We start from the raw sequence: 19,903 nt of genomic DNA on the forward strand, positions 1-19,903 counted from the left end.
GATAGTCTATTACGTATAATTTTAAAAACTGCAAACCACCTGCAGTTGCGTGGAGCTTAATAATGGATACTAAACTGAATGAACCAGGTGCTGTGCAGTCAGCTTTGAAGTGCAATATTGATAGCGATAATCGGTAGGGGCAAATGCTACAGCGCGATGAAGTTGCAGTGTTTTCCAATGTTGCAGTTACAATGTAGTTCAATTCGGTATGTTGGAAATAAACGTGTTGTAAAGTAAGTGTAATGAATCTCCTCCTAGCGGCTGACGAGTTAATAATAATACGTCCTTACCTCTCGACCAACTTGCTCTTCAGTTGAATTGTGAGACCTGCCTTTGAACCGCATTGTTTGCGTTCCAGTCCTTGCCTATCCATTTAATTCAATGGACTGAGAAGACAATTCATTACATAAGTATGGTCGATGAACTAGAACACCAGCATTACAAAGCGACAGTATCTGGCTCAGTCTCATTCCAAGGAGACGTGTAATTAAGCTACATATCATTGCTTGCATGACATTCTCTTCTTAAATTCTAGTTTTGTACAGGAATCAAGGAAAATAAAAAAAGGATAGAAACATAGAAAACAACATAAAGCAAACACTTTGAAGATTTTAATCTCAGACCATCTCCACGTAATATAAATATCACAAGTACACTGTGGGACCGGCTAGTGTAAGGTGACAACTGGTTGCTCCAGAATACCACAACATAACCAGTACCTTATCTAGTGGAGCCAGACCCCACCTCCTAAAGTTTCTGTCAGGCTATTTTTCCGGTTTGACCAGAAGACCTAGATGCATAGATCAGAAAATCGTCAAACTTGTGCAGATTCATTTAAATCTGAAAAGCACAGCGCGCTTGCATACCACCATGCGTACCCCAGTGGTCATGATTATCGGGATCGTTCTGGCCTCTTGCGGGTTGGTTTTGGATCTCGTCTCTACTGTGGCCCCGAACTGGATCGGTGAGGAACATTAAGGGCGGGGCACAAGATGAGGTGCTCCAACAGGGAATCTGGGATATCTGTCAAGCGTTTGATGCTTCCCGTACTCTCAAATGTGGCCAAACAGATGAAGACTACTTTAAACAACAAGTCATTACCTCAGCCAAAGGCCTGATGATTGCCTCGTTAATCGTAACCATGGCGGGGATTGTGGTAGCGTCCCTAGGGATCAGGTGCTGGGAAGAAACGCCGAACCTGTTGGTGGCTGGATTGGGAGGTATCTTGATCTTCATTTCAGGTATCTTGTGTATCATTCCAATCGCTTGGTACACCAGCCTCCTGAACACGATCAATGCGTCGGGCTCGGATATTCGTGTGGGGTACAGCATCGTCCTGGGATATATCGGTAGCTGTTTCATGTTCGTCGGTGGCGGAGCCTTGACTGTCTGTTTGTTCCAGTTGTGGCTCCGTAAAAAAGAAAAGCCGCCCAACAGCTACTTAAACAAATACTACAATAACGCAACTTCACCCAGGTCCTCCATAAATAGCGTTGATGTGCCTGATTTTATCAGGCACCAGCAGCCTGCCCATTTCACATCAAGAGTGCCCGGAAGATCGACCGAAGTTTGCGATTTTACTGGGCGACCCACACAGGTTGCACCCCATCAAACAATAGCCGACTTCTGCACAAATCGACCATTTTATGCAGATTTCTAAACTACAAAAAACTCACTGTGCGATTGAAAAGGGATTTTTTTTCTGTTTTTGAAAATGATTAATATTTCTTTATGAAGTTAAAAATATATAGAAATGGATAACACGATTTCAGCAACTAATTCTAATTAAAAAAAACTAAAAAAAAAAAAAAAAAAAAACGCTACTCATGTCAAAGTCTTTGGAAAAGTCAACAAATACCTATCAGCAAACAGTAATTAATAAAGGGTTATATTGGGGGTTTATAAAATTAGGTGGACACTGTCATGGTGCTGTGAACAAAAACGATACACTGCTTAAACAAACGTGGCAGTGGGAGGCATCTAATTATGAGTCAAATAATGAGAGAGCGACTGGCTGGTTTGGAGGGTGCTATTATGATTATATGTCAGTGAATATGTGCAATATGTAATAAACACGTGTAAGCTTTATTTTTTATTTCGTAGCATTTATTTCTAGGTAAGAAGTGGTAGCTCATCTGTTGTCCATGTGAAGCAACAGGTGGTGATGGCATAAGAGAAAAGGCAGTCTTAACCTATTGGACCAGTTTTACAAGTTTTACAACGATGCTTCACCCTATTTGGAACTGTGGTATTAGAACTTACTAATTTCAGCATTGTTTTCTGAAATGTACAACACATCTATTATTGGGAATAATAGAGACAGATTTAAAAAATAATTTTAAACTGTGGTGTCCCACAATCATGTTAAAGCTATGATTCTTTGGCACTATGACCACTAATTTTCTAGTTTCCAGGGTAGTTTCACATACAGACTCAAAGTCCAGCTACAAGCTGCAGCAGCAGGAAACTATGCTGTATAAAAACTGAAAAGGGCTGTTTTCCAAATTGGGTTAAAAAGAACAATGAAGTATTTTCAGTTGTGTTTTCCTATTTAGTGTTAGCACTTGTAACATTATCGCATATGGTCTCATTTTTCTTTATATTTGGGTCATGTTTGTTTTTATACCTGAATTTAGCATTTGCACTTATTTCAAACACAGCTGACAAAGTTGCTGTTGCTGCCTCACCTAACCACGGTTTGTCTATTTCTGTTCAATGCTCTCACACCAGATAGAACACGTGGCACAGCACAGGGAGTGAACAGGTACCAACAAGCAACAGAAGACTTAGTTTTTATGTGCAATGCTATTGAAACATCTGCCTATCCCAAACAAAAGTAATAAAAAACAAGCAAAAAAAACAAAACAAGATACACGATTGATTATTATTCACAATATGTGTTAATTTCAGAAAAGTGTGGTACGGTTAATCTAGTAGGCCTGCTACGAGTCCAACTAGTAGTAATCCTGTGTGTTTCCTTTCTTTTTTAAATAAAGGTCAATAGCCGTAGATCAATCCAAGAGATTTCTGATACCCAGTTTAAACTGGAAAACCCCCGAACTGCTGGGTCTCAACCTGCTTACATTTTTTCCTCTTGATAGAAGTGATATGTAAAAGCATGTTCTGCTGCATGAGAGAATTATTTTTTTAAAAAAACTTTAAACTGGTTTCTAATAGTTTGGAGGTTCAGTAAACATCTGTCCTTTTTGTCGAATTACCAGTATCATTTTTACCAACTAGCATTTCCGCTCGAGGGAATGGTTTTTACATTGTTGTTTTGTATGTTCATGAATACAAACATGTTCTCCTGTGCAATCATTCATTTTGTTGGGGTGTTTTTAAAGTTCTGGTGACCCTCTGGTTTGAATTGGTTTCTGTTGTTTATGATTTGACAGAGTGGTACTCATTGGTGATTATCATACATAGAACTGTCCCTGCACTTGTTACCTGTAAAACAACTACTCTCAAACTCCCCCAAAAAGTGCTTCCAATACTGTAAAGTAAGGGACTGTAGTTACTTTTTAGTTCTGCTAAACTGGAGTTAGGGGCTAACTAAAATAACTATAGTTATTTTCCCAATACATAGTTGTATATTAAGCTTCCTAATAGGAAAAGAAAAAAGAAAAAAGTAAAGAAAACAACACACAGGTTTATAGTAAAGGCTACACATGGCAATCCCTGCCCAGATTCCAGTTAGTCTGGTATTCTGGTATATAAGTATCAGGTAAGAGTAACATTTTATGGAAATTCATGTTGAGGAAACATACAAAACAAACAAGCATAAAGGTTTTCCACTGGCGCTTTCCATATCCTATTTCTTTTTATTCTCCCACATCTCATAATAAAAGGCAGGGCCATTGTTGCTGGCAGTGTAATGTGACACCTGTTGTTCCTGCAGCTCCAGAATACCAACCCACAGATAAATATCTCACAAAACTAGTGCAGCCTAGGTCCCACCCACTGCCAGTTTCACCACAACACAGCAGTACAGAGAGCGCAGTCAAACTTACAAACTAAATCAGACTTATGCCAAGTCGACTGGAAGAGCACACACCACCATGCGTACCCCAGCGGTCATGATTATCGGGATCGTTCTGGCCCCTTGCGGGTTGGTTTTGGATCTCGTCTCTACTGTGGCCCCGAACTGGAGGGAGGTGAGGAACATTAAGGGCGGGGCACAAGATGAGGTGCTCCAACAGGGAATCTGGGATATCTGTCAAGCATTTGATACTTCCCGTACTCTCAAATGTGGCCAAACAGATGAAGACTACTTTAAACAACAAGTCATTACCTCAGCCAAGGGTCTGATGATTGCCTCGTTAATCGTAACCATGGCGGGGATTGTGGTAGCGTCCCTAGGGATCAGGTGCTGGGAAGAAACGCCGAACCTGTTGGTGGCTGGATTAGGAGGTATCTTGATCTTCATTTCAGGTATCTTGTGTATTATTCCAATCGCTTGGTACACCAGCCTCCTGAACACGATCAACGCGTCGGGCTCGGATATTCGTGTGGGGTACTGCATCGTCCTGGGATATATCGGTAGCTGTTTCATGTTCGTCGGTGGTGGGGCCTTGATTATTTGTTTGTTCCAGTTGTGCTTTAAAAAAAAGGAGCAACTGACCAACAGCCACTCCAACAAATATTACCACAATAACCCAAGTTCATCCAAATCCGTTATCAAGACAGTTGATGCGCGTGATTTTACCAGGCCCCAGCAGCCTACATCCTTGAGAAGACCGATTGAGGTCGGCGATTTTACTGTTCCACCTGTAAAGCCTGCACCCAAAAAAACAGTTAACATCACCGACTTCAGCACAAACGAACCGTGTGATGCAGATTTTTAACCTAACTTTCATTTTCATGTGGAATATTTTTTTTTTCTATGAAGGAACATGTGTTCAGAGAAATGATTGGATGTAACACTTAACTGACAAAGGCCTTCGGGTCAACCAACTAATGGAAAGGCACACAGTGGAGGTGAATATACTGTGTTTGCTTTTTCGTAGAATTTGTACAACAGGACTTTCTTTTAACTGCACTTTCTTTTCTAACACAAGCGAACGAGCCCTCTGAAACAGTGGATCCATATTGCGAATTTGTAACCATTTGTAAAGACACTATGGTTCTTGGACGATGATGACTCTGAGAAGGATAGATGAAAAAAAAACAATTGTAATTAGTTCACTGTTAGTTTATGATTCCATTGTCATTTTTTTTTTATAAACAAAGGCTTATTTGACTTTTGAAGAGCGTCTACTATACAATATTAAGATACAATACAGGCGGGTATAATCTGATAAGGAGATAATTTAATTGTATTTTGTGTGTAATATGACATTCAAACTGAGCATTTTAGTACTGCCTGCACTGAAAAAGGTGTCTATTGATAGAAGCACAGTGCACACTCACACAGAGGATTCTCAAAACCCAGCACTACTCCCTCTTTCATGTTTGGAACTCATTATTTTACTTACATTTGATTTGTAATCTTTAAAAGATCAATACATTTGCAATAGAAATTATAAAACATATCTTGTTTCAGAACGATTTGATTTTCAAAGAGCTAGAACATGCACAAACTAAAATAAATGATACATTTTCAAATTGCATGTAGTTTAAAGAACAATGTGTGGTGGGATTAACACATAATATAATTATTTAACCCAAAAAATCCAAAAGAGAATCAGGAACGTGGGCATACACAGGTGAAAGTTCTGTTTTACAGCAACCTGACTTGTCTTCGTTTCATGCTTTAGCTATGGTTTTTCATATCAGGACTTATGCTTTTATATTTTGAACACTTTTTTAGAGGAAATTAGCATTTTGTTGTTATCTCGTACATCTTAGATAAGTTACTTACTTGCATTATTCCTAATTACAATATATCATACATTGAAGTAAAACTAATTTTAATGCCATTATCTTAATAAAGGCGTTAGATGGAAGATTTGTCTGTTGTGGAGTAAGAGGCATTTATTGTGAAGGAATGTTCATCATCATCATCATCATCATCATCATTGTTTTTCTTATTCCTGTAAGTAAATGTGTCAGTATCATTTTAAAGCTGGGTTCTTTGACTATAGGGCCGGATGTCACAGAGACACATAGATTCCTGGGATAAGGAAGTCATTGATTAGTCAACAGCACCAGTATTAGAAACAATGATTGGGGAACAGAGCAATATAACACAGAATCACTTGCTGACTGCTCAAGTACCCATGCTGCTGAAATATGAAAATGCTTCCCTACTTAATGATGTAAAGGTTACTGCAAAACATGAACTGGCTGTAAAATACATTTTGCCTACAGTGAATATGTAAAAAATAAATGTTCTTTAAATGTTTGCTCTTATTTCTATGTGCTGAAATATGAACTCTGAGAAGTGATTGAGACATACAGTAGATGAGCAGTACATTTTCTCCATAAGGAGAGGATTCATCAGGGAAGCAAAAATGGATAGTTTAAGTAGTTCTTATCCTTTCTTTGATCACCTGACTTCCCCTAAAACATGGACAAATGTAAATATTTACAGAATATGTGGTGTATAAAAAGTCCCCTAAGATAGTTCTAGGACTTCTGATTTTCGGTTTTAACAGATAAAAACCCCACAATACAAAAATAAAAAAATGACTGGTGTTTAACCACTAAAACACCATAAAAACACTGAGTTCACGCTGACTTTAAATTATATATATCATAGCGACCCGGACAACTGGGGCCTCAAAAGACCCGCTGCTGTGGGTGTTCTGTGTTATATGCGTTGTGTGTACTGGTATGCAGGCGAGTGTGTCTGCGCAGCCGCAGAGGACTGCGGGTGTGCACGTGTGTGAGTGGTGGCGGTGAGCCATTAAAAAAGTGTGTGCAACAGCCTTGAATGAGAGACAGTAGCTGCCTACGGTGTAAGAGGGGAAGCCAACTATAGTTGTGTTGCAGTTCTGTTAATAAACAAAAGACTAAACGACACTCACCTTTTCAGCTTTATTGCTGGCGCTGCAAAGAAAAGGGACGGCGCTACAGTGGCGTCAGAGTGGGTTTCAGGTACTCCGGCATGCTATTGGAAGCCTGTAGGCTGGTCAGTCTTGAACAAAGAAGACTACGCGGCGATCTGATTCAAACATTCAAAATCCTAAAAGGTATAGACAATGTCAACCCGAGGGACTTCTTTGACTTGAAAAAAGAAAAAAGGACCAGGGGTCATAAATGGAGATTAGATAAAGGGGCATTCAGAACAGAAAATAGGAGGCACTTTTTTACACAGAGAATTGTGAGGGTCTGGAACCAACTCCCCAGTAATGTTGTTGAAGCTGACACCCTGGGATCCTTCAAGAAGCTGCTTGATGAGATTCTGGGATCAATAAGCTACTAACAACCAAACGAGCAAGATGGGCTGAATGGCCTCCTCTCGTTTGTAAACTTTCTTATGTTCTTATGAAAGTCCGAGGGCGGACTAAAGGCTGACAGGGGAGAGTGTAGCATGTTACGGGGGTAGGATTCAGGGTTGATAGGTGACGCAATCAAAATTAAGACATAAGCCCGATACCAGCTCCCGCAAGGGAGACGGTTCTTAATTGTACCGCGATATCGGTGCTCTGCTTCAGCACAGGAGGACCCGCGTACACGTCACACCTCCACCTGTAAGAAACCCCTGCCTGCGGGAACCGATAGTCACAATATATACTTTCCTAGAGCAACTGGGTAATGTCCCCCCTTCCTGACTTCGCGCATTGATTCGTTCTGAATACTTTAAATCCACCCCAACTAATTAGTGGCGACAAATTCCTACATTTGTATTGGAGGATTGTACATGCTTGCACGGTTTAAAAATAAATTATAATTTAATACGAAGCCTTGTTCTTGCTCCCGAGATTTAAAGATATATTAGTTTGATAGGAAGTATTTATGCAGTTGGGAGTTTAATTGCAAAATGAAAAAAGCCTACACAGAACCACCAGAATATGCCCGTTACCATAAGGATTTTGTTGTGGAGGACAGTAAAGGAAAGGTGGCACAAGTTGGAGGCTGTGTGGTCCAGTAGTTAAAGAAAAGGGCTTGTAACCAGGAGGTCCCTGGTTCAAATCCCACCTCAGCCACTGACTCATTGTGTGACCCTGAGCAAGTCACTTAACCTCCTTGTGCTCCGTCTTTCGGGTGAGACGTAATTGTAAGTGACTCTGCAGCTGATGCATAGTTCACACACCCTAGTCTCTGTAAATCGCCTTGGATAAAGGCGTCTGCTAAATAAACAAATAATACCAAATAAGTACTGTCAAATTACTATACATATTGGTGACAGAAAAACAATTAAGTTACCAAAAACAATAATTTATTACAGCACATAAAAAGCAAGACTCTCCCTCCCCCCCCCAAATTTTTTTTTGCAAAAGTCAAAAATAGAAATAACCAAAAAATGTAATTGCTAAATACTGAAAAACAGAAGCCCTAGATATAACTATGAAGAAAGATAGCAGTTTTATTCAACAAATTCAGCTATGGGTTCCAGCATGGTCTTTGATTTCCTCATTCCTTTATTTTTTTTATATAATTATATATAATACTGTAAATAGTTTCAGGAAATTGAATTGGGAGAAAAAATGGCACAAATCTATTTTTTATTTCCTGTCCCATCTGCTTTCTTAAACACATACTTAACTATGTAAGAAATTAAATGTGTTATATGTTTTGCCTCGCAAGTCCATGGTAACAAATACTAGGCTGTACGGGTGGGGCTTGTAAAATGTTGTGTTAGACAAATAACCAGCTATGTGAACAAAGGGAAAAATGGAGCTCAGATATGACAGCTATGCCTCGTGCTGCTGCATGGAGTTGCAACAGGATGCCTAGTGACAAAAAAGTGTTAAGGAAAGAGGAAGCTTGTATGCCCACCTGCAGGTTAAACTACCATAGGTAATGTAATGAAAACCAACTGGTTCCAATTAAGCAGGGTACACAGGTGGTTAAACTATGAAATAATGTATACAGTCACCCAGGAATCCTATTTAATGTACAATTGAACAGGATTGTGGGACATTGCAGCTTTAAAAAAAAAAAAAAAAAAAAAAAAGTTCATACACATGTTTTGGCAGAGTTGTTTTTCAACAGAAACTGGCTGGTTTGGCAGCTGTAAAACCAGTTTCAATTGTTTCGATTGTTTGCACGGTGAATGGAATGACATTTGATTTTGGAATGTGACCAGCCTTTTAAACTGCAAATGTGAAATACATTGACACAAAGGTCACAAATATTTCTACCACCCAATCAAGTACAATTCCACAACCACTTTGGATAAATGGTGATGTGTATTTTATATGATCAACAAAGAAAAAATAGGATTGTGTAAGCCAATCAGTCATTTTACAGATCAATATTGTACTTCAGTAATGCCCCATTTTATAATATGCAATTTTGCTTTGACCCCCTCCCCCCCCCCCCCCAGAGTTGGGTGGATACCGTCTTCAGGTGTTGTAGGTCACACAGCGACTGGATATTAAATGTTTAGTACATCTTTTAAATATTAAACTACTTACTAATTTATTTTTTATGAACACATGTTGGAGACTACTTTGTTTAGAACAGTACGAATATGTCTATATAGGACTACATCCATAAATGTGACAAGGGTATTATTGTAAACCATTGCTGAAGCATACTACAGTTGTATGGAGTATACTTATTTTTACATGGTTTACAATTAGTGTAGGTTTACAGAACGTTTGGAAGGGTATGGTGAACCATATTTTTTAATTTACTACAGTAGTTTACCAAATGTTTCTGTAAACTATTACAGAATATGTAAATGTTTAACTATCAAATAACCCTTTAAACATTTCAGCTTCTGTAGTTCTGCCAGGTTGTACAGCATCATTGTAGGAGGAGGCTGTGTGGTCCAGCAGTTAAAGAAAAGGGCTTGTAACCAGGAGGTCCCCGGTTCAAGTCCCAGATCACTCTGTGTGTCCCTGAGCAAGTCGCTTAACCTCCTTGTGCGCCATCTTTCGGATGAGATATTGCGACTCTGCAGCTGATGTGTTGTTCACACACCCTAGTCTCTGTTGCTTTGAATAAAAGACGTCTGCGAAATAAACTTAAATCATTGTCAGCTATAAAACAGGGGTGTAAGACACTAAAACCAGACAAGGTCCTCTTGTTAAATAAAGTGCTCCGATTGTCCGAGATGACATTTAAAAAGGCAAGATTCTATACTAAGTATTTATTAATTTTCTTAGGTCTGGTACAAGAACCACAAATGATGTCAGCCTCAATATTTATAACAAAAGTAATTTCTTTCCAAGTACAGAGGCCTATTTTATTGTCATTCTGGGGACAATTATTTTTCAAAATGAAAAAAAACAAAAGTGCTTATCTTAGACTTCAAACTTTATTAGTCAACACAAAATACAATATATATTTTTATTCTGGCAACATCTAAAGGCTTCTACGTTTCCAACGGGCTCATCAGTTCCTGGTAATAAAAATAAAAAGAAAGTCAATAATGATGTATTCCTTACTTGGAATATTACAAAACACCAATAGAAATGCATTGGAAGCTCCAATATTAATGAACTATACATAAATTTCAAGAAATAATTCTATTGAAATGGCAGAACAAATGTTTATTTAAAAAAAAAAAATTAAAAAAAACACCATGTTAGAAACTACTGATTTAAAAGACAAACCATGACATTCATTCAAAATGGAGTGGTTTTAAACCCTTACGTGCCCCCCATTAAACACCAATATGACAAATTACCGCCTCAGCATCATAGGTTTCATTGGCAAACGTCTGACTGGAAGCCTGGTCTGGTGAAGAGTCCATTGTCTTCATGTCTCTCTCCGTTGCAACTGCTTGTGCATTCCTGATAAATAGAACACTATCAGTTACAGGTCGCTCAATTATAATTAACGTTTATAACAACTGATGCCTCTCGTGAACATGTACAGTTACCCAACTACAAATGGAATCTTGCTTCTACAGATTGACAGTGGTACTGAAGTTCAGCCAGTTCAAATTAAGTCATGGGTATAGTGGATTTAATAGACCAAACAATCTTGTTTTAGAAACCAAAAAATGTAAAGACCTTGGGATCTTTGAAAAATACTAGATTTAGCCCAAAAGCCTAGCATTTAGCTGATCTACTGAGAAGCAGGGAAGTGTCAAGTCTGAGCAACACCCTTGCCATGCAAGGGTAATTAAACAGGTGTCAGGCATTAACCAGATATCTTATTTGACAGTTTCCATTTGTGCCATTTAGTCCTCCTCATTACACCATACTTTTGGTTATTTCATCTAGTATTCCAATGCATTTAATACAAAAAACATTTAAATTTGCCACAATTCCAATATCAAGCCAATTCTAAAAATTAAATCTAAAAAAAGTGAAGAAAGGAACATTGACAGATCCAATAAAAGTAAGGTATTATTTTGCACTGTGGGACTAAAAAGGTCAAGGGAGTTTTGAAATCAGCCAGCTCCTCACAAACCTACTAAAACACCAGTAAAGGGGTTCATTATATACCTTTGTGCCAACCTGGCTTTCCTCTTCAGAACAGCATATATCACGCCTGCTACAAAAAGTGTTACCAAGACAAGAACAACACTCAGCGTCAAGGGAACGGCAATTGACTCGAACACTTTGCCATCACAGAACTCTCCTGTGTAACCCAACTTGCAGTCACATGACACTTTGTTGTCAACCACCACACAGTCACCATTCAGGTGACATATTTCTTTGTCACAAGGCTGGGATCCCAGATTTCGAACCAAAACCTCCTCTTCCGTAGTCATGATGCTCTGGTATGAGGCAAAGGTGGTAGGAATGGTTTCAGCAATGTCAGCATGTGGAGATGGAGGGCTCCGTGGAACAGCTGCAGGCCCGAGTCCAGATTTCACCGTTCCTTCAGTTAAATGACCTATGTGAGCAGAAGTTACATTTAAAAAAAAAAAAGTTATACCCTTGCAACACTGCCATTAAGTGTGTGCTGAAAGAAAAAAAACACACAGTTGTACCAGAAAATATTCAAAACAGTACCCATAGCTATAGACTATTATTTTAAAAATTAGTTCTGTTCTTGGCTATACAATAAGCACTATGGATATGGAAAATTAAAAGTAACAGGCTGCACCACACCCAGTTGAGACATGAATGTTATTCTGCCACCAATTTAACAAGATTGGCAGTCCTTATGGTGAAACTAGTAATGCTTATCATCCAAACCGTTACAAAAATGACAAAAATAGTATACATGGGAGAATAAAGTAAAAATTCTTAAAAACAAAAGCACGTAATCTTGTATGTAATCTTGCACTGTAAATGTAAACTGTGCACAGAGAAGCAGGTGGTAAATGCAGTGTACCATACTGCTGTTGTAGATGAGCTGTTAATATCAATTGACATGGTCTTTTTTTAAAGTAGAACAGTATGTGTACTTATAGGATCAGGCTTTTCCTCTTCAGAAAGATTTCACCTTTAAAATAAATAAAGGAATATAAATCTGCCATGGGTACAGGATATTGTTTACTTTTTAAACCCTTAAGGAAAATTAAAGTGCTTATAAAAACAGTAGCCGTTTAAGTTCCTGTATGATCTTCGATGTGCGATGCTGTAGCCTTGTGAATGCAGTTCTTGATTTTTCACTGTACAGTAGACAAAGCATTTTGCAAGCTGCATTGACCTATATATCAAAATGGCTAAAGCCTCAACAAAACTCCTATACTTATGAAAATAAGCTGAAGGGATCTCCTATTGATATCCGTAGCTTCCAAGGACACATTCAGAAGATCAGACATATATACATCACACTACCATTTCACCAGGACACTTCAAAAGGGAATGGAGTTAGCAGAGGGTAATAAAATCCTAACTACCACCAAAATAAGACCTGTGCAAATGGCAAAACTACAGACACTCACTGAGCATTGTATTCCCCTCAGATGTTAGTTTAAAAAAAGAGACCCTTCATGTCTACAACATGCCCCCCCCCCCCTCCATCACTACAATAAAAAAGTGTATCAATGTACCTATATTTTAAAATGAATACAACTTCAAAACTGTCAGGATGAATAGTTGAACAAGGTGTGGAAGACGTCAAATCTAGTAAAGCCAGTTTCTGTAGGAAAATCTGCTTCATGTCGATTATCAAAAAGTCCTTCCAACAATTCTAGGCTTCAAGGTTTACATTTGCATCTACAGTATGCAAGTTATCACATTTATAATTATTGCACATGTATTAAATTGTATAAATAGTTTACTTACTGCAGACTGACAGATACACAAGGCTCGACTCCCTGGATTGGCAGTCCTGTGACAGTCCAACCAGTAATCAGATTCTCGTGAGAACTACAGCTCCTCCTTTCATTTACTTCAACAAAATGACTAAAACTGGGCACGCCTTTTTGAAACTTGAAATTATGCCAGGAATGAAGAATTAAAAAAAAAAAGTTGCAATAAGCTGAATTTTATTTTCACAATCAGAAGAGAATCATATCTGCTGTGCTCCTCAAACATCCATCTGAATTGGGCTATTTAGGTCAATGCTATGCAATACATTTAATTTATCTGATTGTTAAAGCTGGGAAGAGTTTATAAAATGACAGCTAAGTTTACTCTGACAGTTCTTCAATTAGCAGTATTTATTGGCAGCACGCCATAATACAGGAATAAATGATCACTACACTTTACTGGTAATAACCACTCTGTTTACAAATCACTATGTAAGCTACCCTCAAATCAATAAACGTCAGTTTAACCTAACAGTTTATTTATCTTCTCCAAACAATTATTCCTCTTCTGCAAGTATCTTTAAGGTCCCTGCCTCCATTGACTTTCTGGGCTGAACTGTTGGTTTTGTTACCTGAAGAACCAAGATTGTGCTTTTTATTTTAAAACATGCACATCTGTGAGAGCGATTCAGCGTCAATAGCCCCAGACTGCGTGACAGACAAAAGAACAAACAGCATGAGCAAATGATAGAAAAAAATTAAAAAGCACAGTAAAAGGAGATATTTACACAACAATACTGTATTTAGGACTTACTTTGCTAATTTTGGTCATCTGTTTCTAGTGAGAAGTGGCACTTAACTCTGTACTACCTTGTTAAAATCTGGCTGCAGCGATGTGACTGCTATATGAAGGTAGCTCTCCAGAGATTAATTTGTAAGCTTGTTTCGGGCATCATTTGATGACATTCATGACTGAAAAGCTGGATTTACATGTGTAAGTTGATCCAAACGTTGAGCACAAGGAGACCAGGTTTGGATACTTCTGGTGTCCAGATTATGATCAGTGTGTTTAAATTCTTCTGTGCGTCAGAAATTTGCAGATGGACTAGTTCCAGCTGCAGTGCACCCTTGTTTAATATGGGGAGGACCTCGCAGACGTGAAATGCAAAGTCGCCCTCAGATAGTATGGAGAAAGGTTTACAAACAAATGCAATTACATCCTTCGGAATGATATAATCTCAACTCAGGCACTGAAGTTGTTCCTTACCTGTTGAAGGAAGCTTCTCATGATGGGACTGATTACATGATCAGACTCGAGTGCTGATCGGTAGCTGTGGAGTTAAGAGAAATGCAAGCGCTTCCCAAAGCTCAAATCCACGAAATCTATCTGGCTTCTTCTGAAAAGCTTTCAGCTTCAACAAGGTCACAGATTGTCCTCCCTGCCTTGCAGCTGCACATTAATGTATTCAGGTGGCCAAATGTCACAAAAACACTACTTTGAGATTAAAATTTATTATTTTATGGAAGGAAAAGATATTCAGCTGCCTTCTTGTGGGCACCATGTTGAAGGAACTCAATGTGAGACTTGAGCTCGCAGAAGTGTGCTTTTTATCACAGCACACTGTGTATGATGCGGTGCCTTCATTTTTGGCACTACTTCCAGTGGTTCTGCAAGACCTTTGTGCTTGCCCAGCATTGAAGGTGCCCCATCCGTTACCAGAAAGCAAATCTTGCTTAGCAAGAGTCAGTGTTCCTCAACGACTGCACAAATTTGCACAAATGTCTCCACTGGCGTACGTTTCTAGAGAGATCAAACCCAATAGATCCTCTTAAAAGATTTGGCCATCAAAGTATCTCGCATACAAACACAACTTCATTATGTCCTCGTCCTTTGAGTCAACAGCCAGTGACACAAACTCAATACCTCTCAGACCGTTCAATAAATGGAGCACTTCATTATCCAATGCAGTCGTATCCGACAGGGGAACTTGCTTGACAGTGTTCATGACTGTTGCTTTCGTTGTCTCATCAACTACCACTTCCTCAAAGATGACACGTTGGATGCAGTTATGTTTATTTTCCCTCTGCTTAATATCACACCATGTATTTAATTTAGAAACTTTTCATTTACATTGAAACACAATGGAGTTACAATGTGTTGATGCATATTTAGACTTTCAGTACTACACTATTAAAAATCAGGAACTTCAGATGCTTCTACAACAAAGCCATCATTAATTGACATCAGGTATGGTGGCAAATTTACCTTTGCCCCACCTTTCCCCAAGCAAAATTACTTATTTAGTCTACTGCTGTTTGCGCAAGCGAAGCCATACAGATTTACATTGTGAGCCGGCTTTTCACTTGTGAAAATATATTGATGCACCACCATTTCTACGTAACATTACTGTGATCTCAGGCTGTATATACATTTGACAGCCAGGGTATTTAAACTAAACGACAACCATGTCTACTTTTCATTGGTTAGTTTCCCTTTACAAACAAATTCTACTCACCACAAGTCAACAGACTGCCTCACTGAGTGATACTATAACATGCAAAGATACATTTAAATACACAGGTTGTTTTACATGTCAGCACACTTTACTTACAATTCTCCTCATCAGATTCATCCAGGCAGTCAGCCTGCCCATCGCAGAACCTCTCTCTCAGCAGACACTTCCGTCCATCTTTGCAAGGCCTGGTCATCTCTGGGCACCTCACATCCTTCCCACAGGCTGTTGCATTAGTTGAGTTGTAGCCTATATGACACTTGCAGGTCCTCCCTCCTGGGTAAGGTAGACAGATGTGGCTGCACCCGCCATTCTTTTCCACACAGTTGTTTGTCCCTAGGAAACAAAAACTATGACAATAGGACAGAATATGTACAGATATGGGTGGTCAAAGAAAGCAAGGGAGATAAAGGTCAGTAACTTCCCCTTCGTGGTAATTAAACAGATCAGGATTTAATTTGGTTTTAAATCTGCAAAATTTACACCACAAGTAGAATTCTGAGACCACAATGGTAGATACTATCCTGATTCTAAGTCTCAGTCAAAGACATAAGTTCAATACTTTGGTGGTAAAGTTATCTAAAAGCTAGAAAGAGATTGATAGCCCCAGAGAATGAATGAATCACTATGTCTGTGGAGACAAACTCAGTGAATGTCTACAAATTAAAAGACTGAAGGAATAGAATCTGGCATATCCAAATTGGGGTTACCAGAATATGCAAGACTCATTAAATAAAATGTACCTTGTTGACTAAACTTGCTGTACACTTTCAAATCTACAACATCCTTCTTCACTTCAAACCACAGATGTTTTGTTTGTAGACCATCGCTGTACCACACCTTAGTTGTATCTGGTGGGGGTGGGGGGTGGGAGAGAAAGATGTTACCATCCACTTTGGGTGCATTACCTATTACTCCATTTGCAGTACTGGTAATTTTGAACATTTTATATTTTAGACTCCATTAGTAACTTTAATGTCCTATGCCAGTGCTAGCATCTGACCTAGAAACATTTAGATGTATACTGCACATGTAGGTGAAGGCTAAGGGTTCCCAAACCTGGGGCCCAACCTTTCATCTCATTTTGGCACTACAGTCCAGAATAACACTCCATGTAAAAATAAATAACCTGAGGGTATTCAAAATTATAAAGCCCATTTTTGACAAATGCATTCTAGTTTCACTTTTAAAGCACAGAACTTCATCAGTAGTTTCATTTAGCCGATATATTAAGCCAACATATATCCAATAGGGTCCACAGTTTTGGAACCACCTCTGCTGTAGCACCTCTTCCACCATTCACTACACTGGACACTGCAGTTTCCATGAGGGGAGAGGTAAATAATGTATATTCACTTTTCCAACAATGCCTCACCATTGACTGTTGTCCAGAAGAGCATCTTTTCAATGTGTGTAAAAGCAGCAAGACGCTCCGGTCCAGTTTTGTACTCTTTGTAATTTAAACCATTAAGTAAAATGGAACCAATGACTCCAGCACCTGTCAACAAAGCAGGAAGTGTTTCTGTATTGAATAAAAAAAAACTTAAAAGGTTAAAGTTCATTGGATTTTTTTTCATATTTTACAAATTCTGCAATGTGTAAAATTGGGAAATAAACAAATAAATTGAATATGAAATTAAATTAAGCATTTAGGAAAAAATCTAAAAAAAAAAAACTTAAGCTAATGTTGAGGCTTTAAAACTACACTATTGACACAGCTAGAAGGTATGCTATCAAGGAAGAAAAAGAAAAGGTAAACATTGCCAATTAAGCTCAGTAATGATGATTAAGAAAAAAACAGCAAGCAGTCCACAAACCTTTTGGGACTGCCCATACACAGTTAAGACTTTCATTATAAGACACAAACTACTTAAATTAGTTACTAAGTGTTGTATAGTTACTTTAGTCCTATCTGTAGACAACATGAAAAGAAAAGTTGCTATACCAACATCAGCCCAGTAAAGCATAGTGCCAGAGTCTGTAAACACCAGGCTAGTGGGCATCGTTGCTTTCTTCCACAGCAGCTTCCGATTCATTCCGTTCATGTAGGAGCATTCTATCTGGGGTGCCCCACTCCTACCCTCTTCCTGCATGTGTGAAAAGCACATGACTCCAGAGGGTGGGTGTACGGCGATGGAATTTGGCTGGCTGAGGTCTCTGTCGAAGAGGATGGTGGTGTAGGCCTTGCTGGCTAAGGTCACGTGAATGAGTTGCTGCCTGCTGCTCCAGTAGATGTTGTGGGTTATCCAGTCCACAGCCAGGGACGTCACCACGTCGCCCTCCAGCTGGAGCACCTTCCCACGAAAAACCAGCTCCTGCTCCTTCAGCTTGAACAGTGCGATAAAGCCTCCCTCCGAGTCAGCAGCATACACAGACTGGTCCTGGAGCACATAATCCATAGCAGTTATCTGGTTGACGATGGGGACAGAGAGAGCTTTGTGTTCAGGCAACGTCTTCAGGCCAATAGTGGACTGGATGTTCTTGAGGTAAACCTGAAAAGCACAAAACATTTAATACGAAATGCTGGTACATTAGATAAATGTATAGTAAATGTTTCTAAATTGCAGCTCATGTTATAGATTAGTGGTAGGACAAGAATTCACCCACTGCCAATTTGTTTGAAAGTTGGGAGATGAAAATGAGTCTTATTCTATTCTCCAGAATAGCGTATTTAGTCATGAATTGCAACTACTCCTCATGAATCAAACGTTTACAGTCTTGGATATTGTAGCTCCTAAAGGAAGGTAAGATCAGCTGTCTTGCCTGTTGTGACTGAAACCGACTTGCAACATCTGCTTAACATTTTTCTGCCAGGGACCCCTTTGACAAACATTTTCTACATATTTACATATGAACAAACCCCTTTATATTGTAATGGCATGGTGTTTCTCAGTTTTGTGTTGCGATTTCTTCTGTATGCTGTGATAGTGAAGACCGGGGTGGTAACTAATACTTCCCCTACCTTCATTTTCTTGCCTTTAATTTGATGTTAATGAATGAGAAATTTAACTAAACTTCCATATTTTATTCTAGACCAAAAAACTCCCTAAAACTGAGCCGCCAGTGATACTTGCTTGGATACTGAATGTGCGTCAGTATTGACCAGTATCAGTCCTTAACCCTAAGATGACACCCACACAATTATTACATGGTATTGACAAACATGGTCCTGGATTGACAAAGATCTGAAAGGCCAAAGAGAGCTGGTTACCTGAGTGATGACAGAAGGTGAAACAAGGAACAGAAATGCTGTGTCTGCTGGCAACACACAGGTTGTGCCATCATTAGCCAGCAGGAATCCAATGGGACATCTGCACATTCCACTCTGTTTTGGCCCCAACAAGCATAGATGGGAACAGCCCAGATTTTGGCAGGGGTTAAAAGCTATTGGCTGAAGTGTCTCATGTATAACCTAATCAAATAAAGTAGATGGTCAGGACACAGTAGTTAACCATGACCTATATCTAGAGTACGTACATTTGACGCATGTGCATTATACAGGCACCTCCACATATCGTGGGTTAAATAATGCCCTGGTTTTATCAGTATTGGACAAGCAGCTTTCTAGATTTACATACTGGCCACTTCCACAATCTTTGTATCACATTGGGTTGATATTTCTATTAAAAGTGCAGTTTTGTTTTACTTCCTTGCCTACCAGGGTTGCTACCCACTGACAAGCAAGACCGAAGCAGGTGCAGTTTCACCAGTTGTAACAGTCCATCCATCACATCCCTAAGGAGGTAATCATCCCTCCCAGGACAAGCCTTCCTCTTCCAGCTGGTGTCCAATATACACAAGACATACATTTGAACTTCAAATAAATCTAACAGGAACACCCCAAAACCAATACAATTTATTATAAGAGAAGAACGATTAAGTGACTGTGCAAGACTAGGCACACTGACACCAGGGGGCACTTACCTTCAGTCCAAAGGGTTGACCAAGTCGTTTAATAAGGACAGTCCGATTCTTGCCAGTGTCTTTGTTGGCTTTTTGAATTGTTCTCATTTTGGTATCAGACCAGTAAATCACATCTTCAAATACACTTAGAGAGAAAGGACTTGGAGTTTCTAGAAGCTGAAACAACTGTACATTTTGGATAAGAAACAGGACAATCCTTTGAAAATGGAAGTTTAAAAATTCTTTGCATAACACACATGGCTCTCTGACTCTG

The 19,903-nt window shown here is 39.1% G+C and overlaps 2 protein-coding genes and 1 pseudogene across 4 annotated transcripts in view; 2 read left to right on the forward strand and 1 right to left on the reverse strand.

Moving 5' to 3' along the window:
* The first annotated feature begins 456 nt into the window (after positions 1–456).
* Positions 457–3,651, forward strand: LOC117411698 (claudin-23-like; annotated as a pseudogene).
* Positions 3,652–3,719: 68 nt separating this feature from the next.
* Positions 3,720–6,343, forward strand: LOC117411693 (claudin-23-like). Its single transcript, XM_034019372.3, has one exon. It carries the CDS (start codon positions 4,059–4,061, stop codon positions 4,842–4,844), a length of 786 nt encoding a protein of 261 aa, XP_033875263.3. The 5' UTR covers positions 3,720–4,058; the 3' UTR covers positions 4,845–6,343.
* Positions 6,344–10,353: 4,010 nt separating this feature from the next.
* Positions 10,354–19,903, reverse strand: part of LOC117411697 (low-density lipoprotein receptor-related protein 2-like) — a 38,160-nt gene continuing 28,610 nt past the window's right edge. For 2 of the 3 annotated variants that reach the window (XM_059023053.1, XM_059023050.1), the window contains 9 exons: positions 19,651–19,815; positions 18,938–19,138; positions 17,672–18,218; positions 17,102–17,248; positions 16,470–16,577; positions 15,826–16,062; positions 11,511–11,904; positions 10,745–10,850; positions 10,354–10,456 (listed from right to left, as the gene is read on the reverse strand). In XM_059023053.1, the coding sequence (XP_058879036.1) occupies positions 10,430–10,456; positions 10,745–10,850; positions 11,511–11,904; positions 15,826–16,062; positions 16,470–16,577; positions 17,102–17,248; positions 17,672–18,218; positions 18,938–19,138; positions 19,651–19,815 (1,932 nt within the window). In that variant the 3' untranslated portion in view covers positions 10,354–10,429. The remainder of the gene's footprint in view (positions 10,457–10,744; positions 10,851–11,510; positions 11,905–15,825; positions 16,063–16,469; positions 16,578–17,101; positions 17,249–17,671; positions 18,219–18,937; positions 19,139–19,650; positions 19,816–19,903) is intronic. The other variant, XM_059023051.1, reaches the window with a different exon arrangement.

Source organism: Acipenser ruthenus, chromosome 1, assembly GCF_902713425.1.
Source record: "Acipenser ruthenus chromosome 1, fAciRut3.2 maternal haplotype, whole genome shotgun sequence".
NCBI lineage: Eukaryota > Metazoa > Chordata > Actinopteri > Acipenseriformes > Acipenseridae > Acipenser > Acipenser ruthenus.

Excerpts from the sequence above, each read along its gene's own strand:
- LOC117411693 (XM_034019372.3), top strand. The coding sequence starts at position 4,059 with ATGCGTACCCCAGCGGTCATGATTATCGGGATCGTTCTGGCCCCTTGC.